Source organism: Bos indicus x Bos taurus, chromosome 12 (genome assembly GCF_003369695.1).
Source record: "Bos indicus x Bos taurus breed Angus x Brahman F1 hybrid chromosome 12, Bos_hybrid_MaternalHap_v2.0, whole genome shotgun sequence".
Classification (NCBI taxonomy): Eukaryota; Metazoa; Chordata; class Mammalia; order Artiodactyla; family Bovidae; genus Bos; species Bos indicus x Bos taurus.
In genome coordinates this window covers 19007818-19027858 of record NC_040087.1, presented here as the reverse complement: position 1 = coordinate 19027858, position 20041 = coordinate 19007818, and the positions used below count along the sequence as shown (strand labels likewise).

The 20041-nt window shown below is 46.0% G+C and overlaps 1 protein-coding gene across 1 annotated transcript in view; it reads left to right on the top strand.

The window, feature by feature from the left end:
- The window catches only part of EBPL (EBP like), a 30860-nt gene extending 11273 nt beyond the window's left edge, over positions 1 to 19587 (top strand). The window contains exons 2-4 of the mRNA XM_027557293.1: positions 9723 to 9792; positions 15347 to 15485; positions 17139 to 19587. Coding sequence (XP_027413094.1) covers positions 9723 to 9792; positions 15347 to 15485; positions 17139 to 17379 — 450 coding nt within the window. The 3' untranslated portion in view covers positions 17380 to 19587. The remainder of the gene's footprint in view (positions 1 to 9722; positions 9793 to 15346; positions 15486 to 17138) is intronic.
- Positions 19588 to 20041: the final 454 nt, after the last annotated feature.

Genomic DNA, 20041 nt, shown 5'->3' with positions numbered 1-20041 from the left:
AGAATCCCCCTGCAGCCCTGGGAAGAAGCGGCCCTGCTGACAGGTTGATCCTGCACACCAGCCTCCAGATGAGGCACAGTTCAGTGCTTGCGGTTTTAAGCCACCCGATCTGTGGTACTTTTCTGTGGCAGCCCAATCCAACGACTGCACCATGCTTCCTGGCAGCTTGACTTTATTCAGAGTGTCGACTTGTTCTGGGCCTCTCCTGACCTCTCCTACGTATTCATTGTCAGAATCAGATTGGCTTCACGCCCTCTTTCTGAATTGGTGCTCTCGGAGAATAAGAATGTTGTCACGGGCCCAGCTCGGGTCTGTTCAGGTTGTGATGTTTTGCAAGGGCTGCTTCGTAGGCCAGCCGCCAGCCCGTGCGCTGACTGCCTCCTTGTCGCTCCTGATCCTTGGATCCGGGCACCCGCAGCCAAAGGAGCGGCTGTCGCGGTGCAGACCCTGGCCCAGTCCGTGGCGGGCACAGGGTGCGTTGTGCCCCACACATCCAGAGGAACGCCCGGTACCGCGTGTGGAAAGTGAGAACGTTGCCATAGTCTGGGAGTGGCGTTCAGGAGCCAAGTAGCCCAGTCTCCCCCTGAAATAGGACTTCTCTCATAGTCCAGACAGATGTCCTTGGGTCAGCCACCTGTGCTTGAGAACGTTCAGTGGGTGCCATCTTTCCCAAATAGAATAGCTCTAGTTACAAGAAAATGTTGCCTTATGTTGAGCTGAGACTAGCCCCCTTGAGATTTCTTTGGGTCCTACTTGTGCCATCTTCTGTAGCCCAAAGGGAGGCTGAGCCGCAGCTCCGCCGTTTCCCACGGCGTGGTTTCCTGGCTCTTTTCCGCCCTGTCACTCACCTTCACTCACACCACAGGCTGCCTTTCAAGTGCTGGTTACTCGGCGCTGTTCCAGAGGAGCTCTGACTCAAGAAGCCTGGGGCAGAGTGGGAAGGCGGGGGGAGCACGGGCTTTGGGGTCCGACAGGTGTGCTGGTGCGGCCGGCTCTGTCTTTTCCCACCTGTGAAATCCTGGGCAGCGCCCCTTTTCCCGCTGGAAATCCTTTCTGTGATGCAGAAGGGAAGGAAGAAAGATATGTGCGTTATGAAATAATCGTGGTGCTTTAGTGACTCAGTTGTGTCCGACCCTTCGTGACTCCATGGACTGGAGCCTGCCAGGCTCCTCTGTCCATCAAATTTTCCAGGCAAATTTGGAAACTGGAGCAGGTTGCTGTTCCCTTTTCCAGGGGATCTTCCCAACCCAGGGATCAAACCCAGGTCTCCTGCATTGCAGGCGGATTCTTTACTGACTGAACCACCAGAGTATGTGCATTAAATATGTGTGAGACATACATGCTGAGGAGGCTTTGCAGAGCATATACAGAAAAACCAGAATTCTCACTATAGTGATTTCCCCTCTTTACTGCTGCTGCTAAGTCACTTCAGTCGTGTCCGACTCTCTGCGACTCCATAGACTGTAGCCTGCCAGGCTCCTCTGTCCATGGGATTTCCCAGCCAAGAATACTAGAGTGGGTTGTCATGCCCTCCTCCAGGGGATCTTGCCAACCCAGGGATCAAACCTGAGTCTCCTGCAGCTCCTGTATGAAAGGCAGATTCTTTACTGCTGAGCACTGGGGAAATTATTTCATTGTTTACTCATACTTGTATTTTGCATTAAACTCTTTTGGCAGCAAAGAGAAATAAAAAGCAAAATAATGTTTGTTTTTTTTAAGGGAGGGAGGGAGAAAGGAAACTTTCTTTCTGGGTTTCCTTATTGTGTTAGTCTCTTTAGGCTGCTGCAACAAAATGCCACACACGGGGTGGCTTATAAACAACAGAAATTTCTTTCTCACAGTTTTGGAGCCTGAAAGTCTGAGATCAGGACCCAAATTTGAGATATCTACCCCAAATTTGTAGACATAAAGTATGGAACTAATATTTTCTTCGAATGCTTGTTGAAAGAATTAAATAAACTTGGTAATTTAGGGCAGGTCTCCTCAAACTTGACTGTGCCCAGGAATCTCCATAAGTCTGGGCTAGGGTCTGATAGTCCACACCAGCTCCCAGCTGGTGCCCGGGCTGTGGTCCGTGGACCATATATGAATAGCAAGGATGAAGGGCACTGGGCACAGTGCCCAGAGCTTAGCAGAGTTCAGTAAATGTTCATCCTTCCTCTGTCCCTTTTGTGACCCCTCCTCACCATCCTTCTTACTTGGATTAAGTTTTAATTTTCATCCAATCCCTAAGTAATCATGTGATAATACACGTGTCCAATAAAGATGAGCCTTGGAAGGTTTCAAATCTAAGAAGTAACTGCCTCAGCAAAGGAGGGTATATTCTTTAAAGGGGAGAAGTGGTTTTTAAGTCCTAAAGCAAACACTAAGCTGCCATGTTGTAGGAACAATAGACCTTGTGTGGCTGTGTGGTACCCCAACTTCTGAAAGGGCCAGCATGGCCCATTGTTAATGTCAGGCAACAGCCCGCCTGCTAGGACCGAATGGAATGGTTCCATCGAATGGAAGTCGTCGCCTCATTAAGCGGATGACAGCTGGGCAGCATATATTTATGAAGTCAATAAAGCCTTGTCATTGAGGGGCTGTAGGAGGCTGAAGCAGCTGATCCTTCCAGAAACAATGATGTGTGCTGTTGCCATGACATGGAAAAATCAAGTCCGATTAGGCTGAGGTTTTATGAGTCAGATCAGTAAATGCTAATACATTTTGACAGGATTTACGTATTGATTCTATTCTTACTCCACTTCATTCTGCCACTCTTAATGCATTGCAGTTTTTCTGGCTCTTTGTTCACACACTTTTTTTTTTTTAAACCTTGCAAATATATTTAACTATAAATTCAGGCTTTACAAATACAAACACAAATTACAAGAAGAAAATGTATGTTCTCTTTTATTTCTATAAAGCCTATAAAGGCTTATAAAATTTTTTCTTTAAGGGTGAAATGAGTAAATTGAGCATTCTTTACCAATTGGTCATTGAGTTATAAATAGCAGAAACTTGCCCAGCTCAAGCATGTTTTTAAAATCTGAGCTTTGACTTGTAGCTGTCTGAAAGTCTATAAAATGCATTGTTAGAACTACATGTCTGGAACACATTAAGTGAAAAATGAGATGAGACCAGCCTTTTTTTTCCCCCACTTCAAGGCACGTGAGATCTTAGTTCCCTGACCAGGAATTGAACATTGGAAACACAGAGTATTAACCACTGAACCGCCGGGGAGTCTTGCCTTTGTTTCTTAATTTATTTGCCATGATTCATTTTAGCTTTTAAGTTGATTTTGTTAGCAGCTCAATTAGACAGTATAGTCCAGTCCCATTTTAGAGCATTTAATATGAATTAAATGGTTTTTAAACCAAAATTCCTGATACATTGAACTTAAAATCTTTTAAGTCAATAAACATTGTGGAATTGTCCTCATCACCCTCTAGGTTGATAGTAGGAAAACTAATGGCAGGGAGAAAGTATTTTAAATATTTGTAGCTATGTAATAACATATACATGAAGAATTTCCTGAAGGCTACTGTGGAACTCAAGCAGTGATGTCTCTGGGGGTGAGATTGGGGATTGGGAAAGAAAGAGACTTTTACCTTTTACCTTATAGCTTTTTGTAAATTTTTTTTAACTTACAGCACGTATCACTTCAATAATTTTTAATTGTTAAAATGGGAAAACAGCAGCCCACATTACCAGAAAGGATGTCGGAAGAGTAAAGAAAAGTGTGACGGAAAGTCAGCATGCTGTGGGGGTTGGGAGCACCGATGTGGGGCAAGGACAGGTGAGTTGTAACAGGAAGAGCCCTTATCAGGGTGAGCCCTGGCAGTAAAGACCTGGCCTGCCAGTACAGGAGATGCAAGAGACGCGGGTTTGATCCCAGGGTCGGGAAGATCCCCTGGAGGAAGGCATGGCAATCCACTGCAGTATTCTTGCCTGGGAAATCCCACAGACAGAGAAGCCTGGTGGGTTACAGTCCATGGAGTCACAGAATCGGATGCAACTGAAGCGACTTAGCATGCACACACAGAGTGAGCGGAAGCCCACTCTGCAGCTTCTCTGCAGACTTAACTGGACAACACGGAGAATTCACTCAGCATGTCACCTGGAGCCAGGAGGACAGGGGGCTAGCATGTCGATGGCTGTTCGTTCACCAGAAGGGCACAGGTAATTTGAAAAGGGTGTGCAAACACCATGACCATTTTCCCTTTCTTTTTGCGATCATGGCCATTGGCTCTCCTTGCTTTTTATCCTTGGTATGTGTGTGTGTGTCCGTGTGTTGTGTAGGACACGTTGAGGCTGGTGAGAAGTGTGAGGGCAGAGGGCCTCTGGGACCACGGGGTCCTGAGTCAGGAACCCAGAAACGCAAGGGACAGCAGTTCATTTTTGACAAAGTGCTGTATGTTGTTGTTGTTCAGTCAGTCGTGTCCAACTCTTTGCAACCCCATGGACTGCAGCACGCCAGGCTTCCCTGTCCTTCACCATCTCCGGGAGTTTGCTCAAATTCATGTCCAATGAGTCAGTGATGCTGTCTAACCATGAACAGTATGAAAAGGTGCTATATATATATTTTTTTTAAGTATTTATTTATTTTATATATTTGGTTGTACCAGGTCTTAGCTGTGGCACATGAGCTCTAGTTCCCTGCCGCTGCTGCTGCTAAGTCGCTTCAGTCATGTCCGACTCTGGGCGACCACAGAGACAGCAGCCCACCAGGCCCCCCTGTCCCTGGGATTCTCCAGGCAAGAACACTGGAGTGGGTTGCCATTTCCTTCTCCAATGCATGAAAGTGAAAAGTGAAAGTGAAGCTGCTCAGTCGTGTCCGACTCTTAGCGACCCCATGGACTGCAGCCCACCAGGCTCCTCCGTCCATGGGATTTTCCAGGCAAGAGCACTGGAGTCGGTTGCCATTGCCTTCTCCGCTAGTTCCCTGACCAGGGAGCAAATCTGGGCCCCCTGAGTTGGGAGCGTGCAGAGCCCTAGCCCCTGGGCCACCAGGCAAGTCCCATGTATCTTTTTTTAAATTAAGCTCTACTGTGAAAAATTTTAAGCAGGCACAGATGTAGAGAGACTAGTGTAATGAGCAGGTTTGGTGTTTTCAAATTTTGCTGCACTTGCTTCATTTGTCACTTTTTTCTTTTTCTCCCTCCCTCCCTTCCCCCGCCCTTCCTTTTTCTTTCATTATTGCTGAAGTATTTTCAAGGGAACCCAGACCTCCTGTCCTGTTGCCCCTACATCCTGAGTGAGTTTCTCTGTAAAAATTCAGGCTGTGCTCCTTAGGGGACAGGTGTCTGCCTCTCAGACAGTGGTAGGAATAATTGCACTCACTCCGAAATTCTTGACGACAGCCTCAAGCCCAGTCAGTCAGTCAGGGAGTCTGCCCTGGGGGCTGCCACGAGCTTGGCCTTCCCATGACTGATGGCTGGTGGCAGGTGAGGGACGCACAGCCCACTCCTACTTGAAAGGCTGGGGCTTAAAAGGCTCTGACCCCACAACCCTCCATGGGGCCCCCTTCCTCCGCGCCTGGCCCTCCACTGACGGCACTCCGCCCGGGCCACCGCTCAGTGAGGTCAGTGGACCAAGTGCCGCACTCAGGGCTTCCAGTCAGTAAGAGACACTCTGCGAAAGGTGAAGATCTAGCCTAATTCTGCTCATGACTCTCATTCGTTCAGTTCTTCATTCATCAAACATCTGCTGAGAGCTTTACTCTGTTGCTTTCTATTGATGAGGGAGTTGAAACTCAGAGAGGTCAAGGTAGCAGGGAATATAAGAAATAAAATCTGCTGTGTTTTTTTTTTTTTTTTTTTTGCTCACTCACCCAGATCTCCAGCCTGCAGCACAGGGCACTTACCCCTCCACCTGTTCAGGCCCTCCTTCCCAGTTAAGCAACACCCTACTGATGGCCTTTGCTGCTTACCAAGCACCTTTCATCTGGTCCTTAAAATCTCCAGGTAGCTGTTGAGCTCAAACATGAATTTTAGTTCTGGCTGGCTAGTTCTTCACCATATAGTATGATTAAAGACTTTTGGAGCTGATAACCTTCCAAGTTTATTCTGCAAGTTAGTATAAATTTCATCTTCCAGAGCCTGGAAATAATTTTAACAGGGAAGAAAAAGCGCTTTGTGGTTCATTTGATATAAAATATGAATTCATGGGAGGAAGTAAGTCTGTTTCCATTCTCTAAAATTCTACAGGTAATTTTGGCTCTTGGCAAATAGTAACTAGTATTTCCAGTGACTTTGATCTTGATCTTAGATCCAGGTCCCCATCCTGCATTTACCCACAGAATTCCTCCTGAGGAAAGAGCCAGACAGGATGTCAGGGTCCCGGTTTGCAGATGGCTCCAGTTGAAGAGGTTGCTCATGGAAGTCATGAGATCAACAGTCTAATTTTGGGAAGTCCTTTATCTCACAGATAGGTGGACTGAGCCCCACAGAGAGTCATATTCAGCTCAGCCTCATTGCCCCTACTGGCCAGTCCAGCAGATGTACTTTTGTCTAGAAAGTTCCCCAGTCATGCCAGGGAAGAGATGTGGACTTCCTACGGCTCTGCTAAAAATAAAAAAATCAGCTGGTGAGAATAAGGAGCTACAAAGTAGACAGGGAGTACTTCTTGTTTAAAAACATTATCTCGTGTAATTTTTTTATCTCCTTTAAGGACTAGGATTTTCATATATGCTCTGAAATAAACCACACTTACCTATTAGGTAACTTACAGAATGTTAAGAAAAGGGAAAATATAGAGCTTCCCTGGTGGCTCAGTGGAGAAGAATCCGCCTGCCAATGCAGGGACACCGGTTCGGTCCCTGATCCAAGAAGATTCCACTTTGCCGTGGAACAACTAAGCCTGTGTGCCATGGGTGCTGAGTCCATGCACTGCAGCTACTGAGGCCTGTATGCCTAGAGCCTGTGCCCAGCAACAAGAGAAACCGCTGCAGTGAGAAGCCCTCACACCTCAAGAAAGAGTAGCCCCCGCTCGCCGGCAACTGGAGAAAGCCCGAGCACAGCAATGATGACCCTGCACAGCCATAAATAAATACATAAATAAATCTTTTAAAGGAAGAAAAGAGAAACCAGCTTCAAGCCTCTGTTCAGCAAAGAATGGAATGGACAAGAAGCTGTAAGATTATGTTAATGAGATGGGGAGAAAGTAGGGTTTCTTCTCTCAATTAGAGAAAAAGAAAGGCAATTACAAACTGTGGCATAAACCAAAATATAAGAAAGTCCTGGCCCAAAGTCGAAGGAAACTAAAATGTAGCATGATTTTGAGAGATGTATGAAGGTAAGGAAGAATATTCCATTTGCCACATTCTTCTTAAGTGACAGAAATACTGATTTGTAGAGTAAGAAGTTGTGGCCTCTTCCAATGAACACTGTTTATATAATAGCCATATTGTCAGTAGAGCATTGATTGACTTTTCAGCTTTGAGAATCTACTTACAGATAAAATGAGGAAGACAAATACATTTGCAGAACAAGAATGGAAATACGATCAATCTCAGCAGTGTACAAAGTGAACAGAGGCTGAGAGAAGTGGGGAGGAGTGGGAGAGAGCTTGCTGGGGGTTCTCATACTCGCCTGATATCACAGAAGTCCATATACTGCACAGCACTGATGAAGGAGTCAGGTGAGGTTTGAAGCTTATTCCTGAAGTTACAAATTCGGGATAACTAACCGAAGAATTAAAGAGAACTCGGCTACAGTCCATGGGGTCGCTAAAAGTCGGACACGACTGAGCACCTTCACTTTCACTTTTCACTTTCATGCGTTGGAGAAGGAAATGGCAATCCACTCCAGTGTTCTTGCCTGGAGAATCCCAGGGACGGGGGAGCCTGGTGGGCTGCCGTCTGTGGGGTCGCACAGAGTCGGACATGACTGAAGCGACTTAGCAGCAGCAGCAGCAGCAGCAGCAGCAGCAGCAGCAGCAGCATGTAGCTGTTAAAAGAGTTCAAAACACGCCACTCCAAATTATTGCCACTTTGGCATGTTGAGGATTTTGAACAGAAGGCAATTGAGAACAATAGATGCGGAAGGGCACTCTGATCTCCCCGCTTTCTAGCTCAAATCAGGTCTTTGAATTTCCCTTGAGAAAGGTGCTCTCCCTTTACCAGGAGGAAAAGAACATTCATTTCACTGTGGACTGGGAGTCAGTGCTGAAATGGTATTGTGTAAGTAGCCCGACTCAAATAACCCTTGTCTTCTGTTAGTTTCTCCCCATGTATTTCCTGGGGACAGTACTCCTCAGCCCAAGCCCCCTGGTCTCTTCACATCCCTGCAGTTACTGGTCTTTGGGTAAAAAGGCGTATGAGTTTTGGGGCCTGACAGCTTATTCAGGTCATTTTCCTTTTGAAGATTCCCATGTACATGTCAACATAGTAAATCAAATGTGTATGCTTTTCTTTTTAATCCATTTATGTCAATTAATTCTTAAACCAGCTTACAGAACCTAAGAGGGGAGGAAGAAGTTTTTCCTCCCCTACATTATCAAAAATTGGATGGAGGGAAGGGAAGGGGAAACAGTATAATTTATATCGTAATTTTTCAGGATGGGCAGTTAATAGTGGGCCTTCCCCAGTAGCTCAGCTAGTAAATAATCCACCTGCAATACAGGAGACCCCATTTAGATTCCTGAGTCGGGAAGATCCCCTGGAGAAAGGGTAGGCTACCCACTCCAGTATTCTTGGGCTTCCCTGGTGGCTCAGACGGTAAAGAATCCACCTGCAGTGTGGGAGACTGGGTTCGATCCCTGGGTTGGGAAGATCCCTTGGAGGAGGGCATGGCCACCCACTCCAGTATTCTTGCCTGAAGAATCCCCAGGGACAGAGAAGCCTGATGGGCTACAGTCCATGGGGTCGCGAGTCCGACATGACTGATCGACTAAGCACAAAAAAATAGAAATAGTAATATAAGTATAAAGATAGTTGCCAGAACTACAGTTAGAAGTGGTTAAAACTGGTAGCCTCTGGGAAGTTTTGTACTAGAAGTGAGCTTAGGGTTTAGGCAGAGACACTGTTCTGATGTCATATAAGTGATTGTTTTGGTAAAAAGAAACCAAAAAAAAGTTGTATTGACCAGCAACAAAATTTTTTTAAAGGAACAACATAATCAGATATCTTAGAGAATCCTAGTTAATCCAGTTTTTGAAATCTTAGGCAAAGGAACATTTCTCTGATGAAATGCTAAATATAATTGCAGAGATTTCCTTACCCAAAATTTTAAATATAGCCTGTAAGCATTTTTAATTTTCCTGAATTTGCCCTTATGCAAGAGGAAAGATCTAGTTCCTGCTCTGATAGTGATACTTAAATACCATGTTTGTTAAGAGAGATCTTGGGGTTTTTTGGAGGTGAGATGCAATGAAGTACTCTGAAGTACTTCTGGATTAATCCAGAATTCAGCTTATTTACTATAACATTTAGACTCTTGGACAATATTTTCAGCTTATTTTTTTCCCCATCTGAACACACCTCTGGTTTTAGAATGCCAGTCACTGAAAACTAGCACTTACTATATGAACATTCACTTCGGATGGATTCATTTCCAAGGTCGGCCTTCACCCGCTCCTGCCCATAAACACTGGGATTGCGCGGTGCGGGGCTGAGGGTGCTGGCCGGGACGTGTGCTCCTGCACGCTGGGCAAGGGGTGCTGCCCGCACAGGGGTGTGCCTCCGGTGCCATCCTGTGGGTGTGATGCTGAATTAGAGCATGTTTTCCTTTTCTTCTCTCTAGGAAGGCCCTTATGTCTACTTGTCTATGGTGGGAAACATCACACACTCAGATGCCTTGATCGCTTCATTGTGTGAGTAGTGTAAAATGCTGGCACTGCCGCATGTGGGGGGTCAATTCAAGTACGGCTGTCCATTAAATGAGTACCTATATCCCACGTTGTATGATTCTGTTTGCATGAAATGTCTGGAAGAGACAGATCTATGGAGAGAGATGACAGATTAGTGGGTGCGTGGGGGTGCAGGAAGGGAGTGGGATTTGGCCAGAAATGGGGAATGACTAACAGTGGGTATAGGTTTCTTTTGAGAAGTAGAAACTAACGTAAAGTGAGGTTGTGGTGATTCAAATCTGGGAAAGTACTAAAACTTGTTGAATTATACACTTTAAACAGATTTAAGAAAAAGCAGACCTGGCACATGGATTATATCTCAATAAAGCTGTATTTTAAAATGTTTGCAGTGAGTACAGATTGAGGAGTCTGCAGTATTTAAACTGGGTGTTTTCCATACTTTTAACATTTATTTGTATATAAATGTATATATATTGTACGGGCTTCCCAGGTGGCTCAGATGGTAAAGAATCTGCCTGTAATGCGGGATACCTGGGTTCCATCCCTGGGTCAGGAAGATCCCCTGGAGAAGGGCATGACAACCCACTCCAGTATTCTTGCCTGGAGCATTCCATGGACAGAGGAGCCTGGTAGGCTACAGTTACATATATGTATTCTAGTAGATAATTTCCAGAACTCTTCCTGCTCTACAGAGATATTAACTAGTTTTCCTTAATGATCCAGTGGTCAAGAATCCACCTTCCAATGCAGGGGACACAGGTCCGATGCCTGGTTGGGGAACTAAGATCCCATATGCCTCAGAGCAACTGAGTCCATGTGCTGCAACACAGACCCAGCACAGCTGAACAGAAGGACACAGATTGCTTGGGGTTCTTGTTAAAATGCAGATTCTGATTCAGAGGGTCTGGGGTAAGGCCTCCTGGATATTGATCTGTGGGCTGTCCTTTGATTTTGGTTCACCAGGATGTAGAACTTGTTAAAGATGGTAAGGAAGACTTTATTCCACAGAGACCACAGCAGTGGGAAAGAGATTGGCTCAACCCTTAATACAGGGACATGTGTTCATGTTCAGTCACTCAGTTGTGCCCGACTCTTTGCAACCCCATGGAGTATAGCCCGCCAGGTTCCTCTGTCCATGGGATGCTCCAGGTCAGAATACTGGAGAGGGTGGCCATGCCCTCCTCCAGGGGATATTCCCAACCCAGGGATCAAATTCACGTGTCTTACATCTCCTGCATCGGCAGGCAGGTTCTGTCCCACTGGTTCCACCAGGGAAGCCCCAAAATGGAATTCTCCTGGGCAAGAATAATGGCGTGGGTTGCCATTTTCTTCTCCAGCGGATCTTCCCAACCCAGGGATGGAACCCAGGTCTCCTGCATTGCAGGCGGATTCTCTACTATCTGAGCCACCAGGGAAGCCCTAAATACAGGGATAGGTGGGGATTTATAGGCTGGGAACAGGGTCGGAGTCAGTGGATGGAAAATTATTAAGAAGAAACATCAAGGCTTGGGGACTGAAGATAGACTCAACAGGATCCTTGCTAAAGGCAGGCCAGGGTATTGATATAAAGGGTGGGGGATGAGGAATTAGATTTCATATCAGGAGTGATTGGTAATCTACACTCCCTGTTTATAGCAGCAGTATCTATTATACAGCAGCCAAGACATGAAACAGCCTGAGTGTCCACTCACAGATGAGTGGATAAACAACCTGCATTGTATTTATCTGACTCTTCAACCCCGTGGACTGTAGTCCGCCAGGCTCCTCTGTCAATGGAATTCTCCAGGCAAGAATACTGGAGTGGGTTGCCATTCTCTTCTCCAGGGGATCTTCCCTTCCCATGGATCGAACCTGGGTCTCCTGCATTGCAGGTAGATTCTTTACCACCTGAGCCACCAGGGAAGCAGAATATTATTCAGCCATAAAAAGAAGGAAATCCTGCAGTTTGTGATGACAGACTTTGAAGAACATTATGCCAAGTGATAGAAGCTAGACAGAAAAAAATGAAAACGACAATATCTCATTTTTATGTGGATTTGAAAAACCAAAACTCATTTTAGAGAAGGATCAGATTTGTGGTTACCAGAGGCAGGGGCTGGGGAGAGGTGGAATTAGATGAAGATGTTCAAAAGGTACAGACTTCTAATTATACAATAAATTCTTACTAGGGATGTAACGTATGACAGAGTCAATACAATTAACACTGTGGTGTGGCATTTATAAAGCTGTTGAGAGGATAAATCACTAAGGTTACTCAGCAGGATTCTTAGGCTGAGCCCAGAACCCAAGGTGCTGGGGCCTTTTGGAGAAAGGGTTTCGGAGGAGGCTGACCTGAGTTTGGTTAAGAAAAAGAATCGCCGCCCCTCGCGTCCTCGTCTCTGCCCTGTGGCAAAGGCCGCAGCGTGGCTTTGCTCCTGGATGCCTCCTCCAGCTCTGCCTGTGCGTCTTTCTCTAAACCTCTGCCCGAGCCTGGCGGTCAGTCACAGGAAAAAGGACCAGGATCACATTAGGTTTGTTAATGCTCTGCTTGTCCTTTCCCTCCCTTTATAGGCGTTGAACCTGCAAAGAGATGGTCAAAGTTAAGCGGTAGATGAGAGGCCAGAGGTCTGGTCCACTGGGGCGGGCAGATAGCAGGGCCTGCCGCTCCCCCCCGCCCCCACTTTCACATGCATGCACGCGCGCACGCGTACACATATCCTGTCTCCTTCAACTTGCTGAATTACCTCTAGTTTCAGACACACCAAGCACGCTCAGCCCCAGGCTTTTGCTCAAACTTTTCCCCTGAAACACCTCTCCCTCCCCTATTCAGGGCTTGCCTCCTATGATTTAAGACCTGAGATTTTTTGTTTGTTTCTCCATTAAATGCACTTTATTTCTGTAATTCAAATTATTTCTTAGCACAAGTTCCATAAGAGGCCGTTTGATTTAGGGAGTGAGAGCTGTGTTTCAGTTCATACACACTTCCGCAAGGTGGGGGCAACTGACGCACCACTCAAGGGTCTATGTGGGGCTCGTGTTAAGTGACCCCCTCCTCTAACTGGCCCTTGAGACTGGACCGGGAACCTTTTGGGACAGAAACGAATGGTGGGCTGGCCACTGATCTGTGGGGTGCTTATCCTCACGTCATCGCCTTGATTGCTGGCGGTTGGACGGCATCCTCGACTCGATGGACACGAGTGTGAGCAAACTCCGGGAGATGGTGAAGGACAGGGAAGCCTGGCATCCTGCAGCCCGTAGGGTCGCAAAGAGTCAAATGCAACTGAGCAACTGAACACCAACAGTGGAAGGTCTGGGAGTAAGAGAAGAGCCTGAGATTAAGATCCAGGGGTGCGTGTGCCTTGACTCCTGGTAAAATCCAGAGGCCCTCAAACACCCTCAGCGCACAGCCCCTCCGCACCCTGCTTGCCCGTATAATGGAAGTCTAGACAAGCAGCCCCCACCCCCACACCCTTCCGGCTCGCGGACCAGCACGGCGCCTGTGTGTCCCTAAGGAGCCGGCTTCAGTGCCCTGCCAGCGCTCAGAACTACTCCAGCAGGCCAGCCACGTTGCCCGTGGGAGCAGGGCTCATCCACCCTGAGTGCACAGCCCGCCTCCCACGGCCCCCCCCCCCGTTCCCTCTGTGTCCTAGTACGGCCCCCCTGTGGCCCCCCGTGGCCCGTGTCCTCCTCCCCGAGCCTTCGAGTCTCACATCACCGAGGAGCCGCCGTCAGCCTCATCCGTCCAGTGTCGCCCGCCTGTTATGTGCTGAGCCGCCCCATGAGCCCAGGGTGGACTCTCTCCCTCCCCTGTAGGGTGAGGAGGAGGTGATCCGAACCCCTCATCTCCTGGTCTGTGCAGTGCCTCCCTGGCCCCATTCTCTGCCCCCGTCACTTACTGCGTGAGCCACCAGCAGGCAGACTTTGTGTTCTGTGCTAGGCATTCTTGAGGTCTAGCACAGAGGCGTCTATATGCTACTTCCTGGTGGTCCAGTGGCTAAGACGCCCCACTCCTGATGCCCCGGGTTCAATCCCTGGTCAGGGAGCTAGATCCACATACTGCAATTAAGAGTTCCCGTGCTGCTCCTAAAGATCCCGAGTGCTGCAACAGAGACTGAAGATCCCTTGTGCCACAGCTAAGACCCAGCACAGCCAAATAAATTTTTTTTTTTTTTAATGAATGAATAGGGTTATTTTTGTGAATGTCTGAATACCCACTAATCTCTTCGCTCCTAAAGCACTGACCTTGCACTTGTGATATTTTCTTAGATTTTGGGTACGCTAGGAGCTGTATCCCACCTGTTGTATCTGTGTTTAAAGGGAAAACTTTTACTTTCACTGTTAGCTGTTTTCCGGTGAGGTCACAGCTGGCAGTCAGCTCAGGACAGGCTGGACGCCTCTGCCAGTTGTGTCTGCCTCTCACAGACTCTCCACTCAGCGTGTCTCTCTGTGTTATCTCATTTAATAGCTCACTCTGTTTACTGGCCTGTCCTTTCCCTGAGGACAGCCTTTCATCAGAAACCTCTGTCCCCAGCCCCGGAGGGACCCTAACTCTAACCATTAAGAGACTGTTGTTTTGTGCTGTTCAGACCAGTCAATCAGATCATGTAGCTAATTTGGGACCATTCATAGCTTTCCTAAGTTATGTGAGAACCGTAGTTGAAGCAAAGAGGTCGGGGCTTTGGGGTATTTTTTTCCCCCACTGGTTATGTGAGATCTTAGGACCAGCATGTATTACTTTGGCAAACAGAAAAAGAAAGAGATAAAGACAGAGAAAAAGAGGAGGGAGAGGAGGAGGAAGAAAAGAAGAGAGAAGGAGGGAAGGAAATATGACTTCATGCAAGGCCCACAGTCCAGGCCTTGCATGTAGACTCTCTGACCTCATGGTGCTTTCTGGAAGAAACCATCCTGATAATGGGGTCTGAAAAGATTTCTTAGTGCACACCTACCCCCGGGTCAGCACAACTGGGGCTTTTGTGGTGGCTGTTGTTAGTGAATACTGTGTCTGTAGCAGACTGAAATGCCCTCTTTGTCCATTTCAGATTCATTCTGTAGTCCAGGCTGTGTTGCTCCCCTCCCCTCCTTGCTGGCCCCTCAACACTCAATTCCTCTTCAGTTATTAATAAACGTGTTTTTATAAACATTTCCTGAACAGTAATTTTCCCACGTCTGACTAATACAAACTTTATATTGAAATTTTAAAGTTAGGAATTATAATGCATCTACCAAGATAATTATTAAAGATTACTTTGCAAAGTCTGACTGTGTCGAATTGGTTTAGAATTCTGCTGCTTATGATGGAAAAGGAGGAGGTGAAGAAGCCACACCTGTGAAAGCACTTTGGAAAATGCAAATCATTTTACAAATGTAACGTGATGTTGTTATCATCACTTGTGTCCGGTGGTAATGGGTTTTTGTCTCAGGACCCCTCTTTCCTTCCACTAAGGCATCATGAAGACTGTAGAGAGAATGGCAGTTCAGTTATTCTTTTTACCTCCTCCAAATGTGGTGGGGGGAGGTCATTTCCACCAACTGTCCTAAAAATAGTTGCCAGATGAGTAACAAAATGTTTTGTTTTTAGGGAAAGAATATGGCAAAGCTGATGCAAGATGGCTTTATTTTGATCCAACCATCGTGTCTGTGGAAATTCTGACGGTCGTCCTGGGTGGATCTCTGGCACTGGTCCTCGTTTATGCCATCGTCAAAGAGAAACATTATCGGTAAGTGCTCTTCCCTATCCGGCTGGAAAGAGGAGAAACACCAGCTGTCCCGATGCCAAAGTGACACGTGGAGTGGATGACGACCACCGTTCTTTGTTAGACGAAAAGTGGAGTAGAAAATCATCTGATATAGCTTAATTTCGGATCGGTCAAAATAAAAAACACTAGAAATATGATGGTAGTGACAACCTCGATCCTGTATAGACAAGCACAGTGTTAGCAGCTTTGAGTGATTGGCCACCAATATTGTGGAAAATCAAAGAGTAGTTATTTTCATCCTCTGCCCCCAAATCATTCTAGAAACTTCTCTTCCACCTGTCACAAAGAGAAGTCTCTTACGTAATTCTGAGCTGGACATACAAGATAGCAGCTTATAGAAGGTATGAGGAAGGCAGAAGAGTGGGGAGATGGAGGAGAAAGACGGCAGATTAGCCATCCATCAGTCAGGCCCTGAAACTGTGGGCTCCGCCCCCTCCCTCCATTTCCTTCCTCTCCTCCTTAGGGACAGGGTGACCTAGGACGAACAGATTGCTTTCCTGGGAATGAGTCCCAGGGAATGGTTTTAGACTCCTGTCAGCTGGGCACAGTGGCATTCCATTTCCACCATCTTGTATCAAAGAAGCCTGTGTAAAACTTTGTCATGAAATTTCAGACTTGAAAGAAACCTCAAAAGTCATTTAATGCACTTGCCCCCACCCAATTTTACCTAGAGAGTTGGCAGGAAAAATTTCCTTCTGGGTGCCTTGTAGTTGTTCAGTCGCTCAGCTGTGTCCGACTCTTTGTGACCCTGCGAACTGCAGCATGCCAGGCTTCCCTGTCCCTCACATCTCCTGGAGCTTGCTTCTGGGTGCCTTACATGTCCACGATCGTGGCTGTGGGTCTGCCACGTTTACCCATGCGTTTGTTATTTCAAACACTTTCACACATAATGCATGGCTGAATATGCACCAGGCGCAGTGCTTTATCTGCACATCTCATTTAATCTCCACAATATTATTCGAGGTGGTTGTCGTTTAGTCACTACGTCATGTCCGACGCTACAGACCCCATGGACTGTAGCCCGCCAGGCCTCCTCTGTCTGTGGGATTTTCCAGGCCACAGGATTGGAGCGAGTTGCCATTCCCTCCTCCAGAGGATCTTCCCGACCCGGGGATCGAACCCCAGTCCCCTGCATTGTCAGGCGAATTTTTTACCACTGAGCCACCAGCGAAGCATTATTCAAGGAGGGGACTATTATTAGCCCTTTTCCAACAGGGGAGATTGGAGCTCATAGGTTCACATCCAGGTCTCTCTTTCGTGACTTCACTAAACTTTCCAAGATACCCAAGAGACCTTCTTTAACTCCGAGCATAATCTAGAGAGGGCGCTGTTGCTTCTCCAAGGAAAGTGTTTCTTCGTCGTGTCCGACTCTTTGTGACCCCATGGGCTGTAGCCCGCCAATTCCTCTGCCCGTGGGATTCTCCAGGCAAGAATACTGGAGTGGGTTGCCATTTTCTTCTCCAAAGGAAAGCATGGGTCTTCATCAGTGATCAACTTGCCCCATCAAGGGAGCTCCGTGCGAAACCTGAGTTCCCACTTCAGGGAGGTGTTCTGCTGTGGGAGATGATGTTGGTACAGCTGGCAGTTTCATCACTGTCTCTTTCTCTCTAACAGGCATTTCGTACAGATCACCCTGTGCGTGTGTGAATTGTATGGCGGGTGGATGACCTTCTGCCCAGACTGGCTTATGGGAAGCCCCAACCTCAACACCAACAGTTGGCTCTACTTTTGGGTCTATCTGGTATTTTTCAATGGTGTTTGGGTTCTGATCCCAGGACTGTTACTGTGGCAGTCATGGGTAGAACTCAAGAAAATGCATCACAAAGGATCTAATTCACGCAAAAAGTTTCAGTGAATTTTCAAAGTCATAAACACTGTCAGCTTGCTTTATGAGATTGAATCCTTTTTTTATTGGGCCAAAATGTAACGCATTCCAGTCTGCGCTTTTCTTTTTCTATTGTCATTTTGGAACAACCTAATTGATTTCAGTGGAATCAATTTCAAATGGACTGTAAGCTTGATGAGTTTTTGCTGCTGTTGTTTTTTCCAGTTAAATGGCAATACAGGGAACAGAATAAGTTTTAAACAGAATAAAACACATTTAATTATATCCTTTTATGGCTAACATTAATTGTTCTACATTAATAAAGCCAATTATCGTGAAATGCCATAGAGCATGTTATATTAATTTTTTATTTCAAAGAACTTGTTGTTGCTTCCACTTCTGATCTTCCCACCAGTCTTTTGGTTACCAAAGTGAAACCAGAAATGAAATGAATGCTTCTGTTTTGTGTTTGTACTGTATCAAATTTGTGAAGCCAACAAAAAAATGACAGTAGAAGGAGTTTATGAGTGGGTTAACTCCTCATGGGTGAACACTGGGGTTTCACTAACAGCTGATTAATTTATATCTGTTCTCTTGCAAGGAGGAAGATTTGAAATAGCTTACAAAAATACGATAAAAAGTAAATCAGGAAATAGGAACATAGGGAAAGTAAGAGTGAGAAATAAGATGAAGGTCAAGTTAATATGCAGAAAGGCATGCCATGACGCCGTGTGTCATTGACACAAGTGATGACGCCGTGTGTCATTGATACAAGTGACACACGGATTTGACATTTACCTTCAGTACCAGGAGGGAAACACTACCGCAGGCTGTTGCAGGAAACACTTTTTTGGCAAATGTAGCAGTTCTGTCGGAGGTGGAGGGCGGGTACTCACCTTAACTCATTCAGCACCTGCTTTTCTTAGAGCCTCATAGCTCACGGATGTGTTCTCTGCCTAGGAGGCTTGCCTGGCACATATGTACGCTGGGCACTGGCTCGGCCGTCGTGGATGCTGTCACTCAGCTCAGCCTTCATTCCGCCTCTGCCTCGGTTTCCCCTTATCGTGCAGAGAGCTGCAGTTATGGTCCTGGAGGCCAAATTGGTTTCACCTTTGGAGGTATTTGTGAGAGGTTTGAAGGGTGACACATGGAGACCATTTTCAACTGTTCCTTTTCGTTGTTGTTTTTCTGTTTTCCGGTGACAGGGAATGTCTATGGAATTCTCCTGCTTAAAATACCTAGAGTAATCGCTGTTTTCTAGGCTTATATCTTGAATGATACTTGACTACGATATTTGTTGAATACTGAATGAATATGGGCAAGTATGCTTGAGGAATATTATATTAGCACATTAAAGACTTTAGAAGTTCTGCAGTAAAGAAGCGAGATTAATTTGTTAAGCCCAACTTTCCCCAACATATATCAGACCACTTTAACAAGTGGGATGGTTGTTTCATGGAACATCAGGTAGGGGGAAGCTCTGAGTAACAGAGTCCAATTTTCGTGGGATTAAAAACAAACCAGTAAATAATTAAAGTACCATTTAAAAAAATGTCATTTGGTATAGCATTCTAATATTTAGGGGAAAACAGAAAGATATTCAAGTCTTACACAGAAAACAAAGACAACTATAAAACACTGAGAGAAGTTAAATAAGACCTAAATAAGCAAGAGAGATATGCCATGTTCATGGATTGGAAGGCTTAATATTGTAAAGAAGTCAGTTCTCCCCAAATTGATCTATAGATTCCATGTAATCCCAATTAAAATCCCGACAGATTTATCTGTTTGCCATTTGTTAAATAAGTTGATTTTAAGATATTTTATGGCACTGCAAAGGGCCAAGAAGGCTAAGACAACGTTGTGAGAGCTCAGAGCCGGAGGACTCACTCTACTAGACATTAAGTCTTAGTATAAAGCTGCAGTAATTACAGCAATGTGGTGTTGGTACTGGAAAACCAGTGAGTAGACAGACCCATGAAGCAGACTAGAGAGACCAGAGACAGACCTTCCTGTATGGACTCTGGATTTAGGACGAAGGTACCACTGTAGAGCGATGGGGAAAGGATACTCTTTTCAGTAAATGGTGCCGGGTCAGTTGCATATCCATGTGGGGAATATGAATTTTGATCCTTACCTCACACCATGCATAATATCAACTCCAGGTGAATTGTTGATTTTAATATGAAAGGCAAATAATAAAGCTTCAAGAAGAAAAAATAGGAGAATATATCCTTTGGATCTTTAAAAAGATCCAAAACCAGTGATAAGTTTGACTACTTTAAAGTCAAGTGTTGATACTTTGGATTATCAAAATCCACCATTAAGAGAAAAAAAAGGAAGCCAGAAGGTGGAAGACATTTGTAGTACATATAGCTGACAGAAGACCCATCCCAACGAGTAAATCAATTAGACAAAGACATGCAATTTAATAGAGAAAAGTTGATGAGATAATCTGACTAAATACTTCACAAAAGAGAAGGGATTTGGGGGAATGATAATTAAGGCCACAAGATGTTGCTGTGTGCTGCTGTGGTTGGTCACTCAGTCATGTCTGACTCTTTTCAGCCCCATGGACTGTAGGCCACCAGGCTCCTCTGTCCATGGGGATTCTCCAGGCCAGGATACTGGAATGGGTTGCCATGCCCTCCTCCAGGGGATCTTCCCAACCCAGGGATCAAACCCAGGTCTC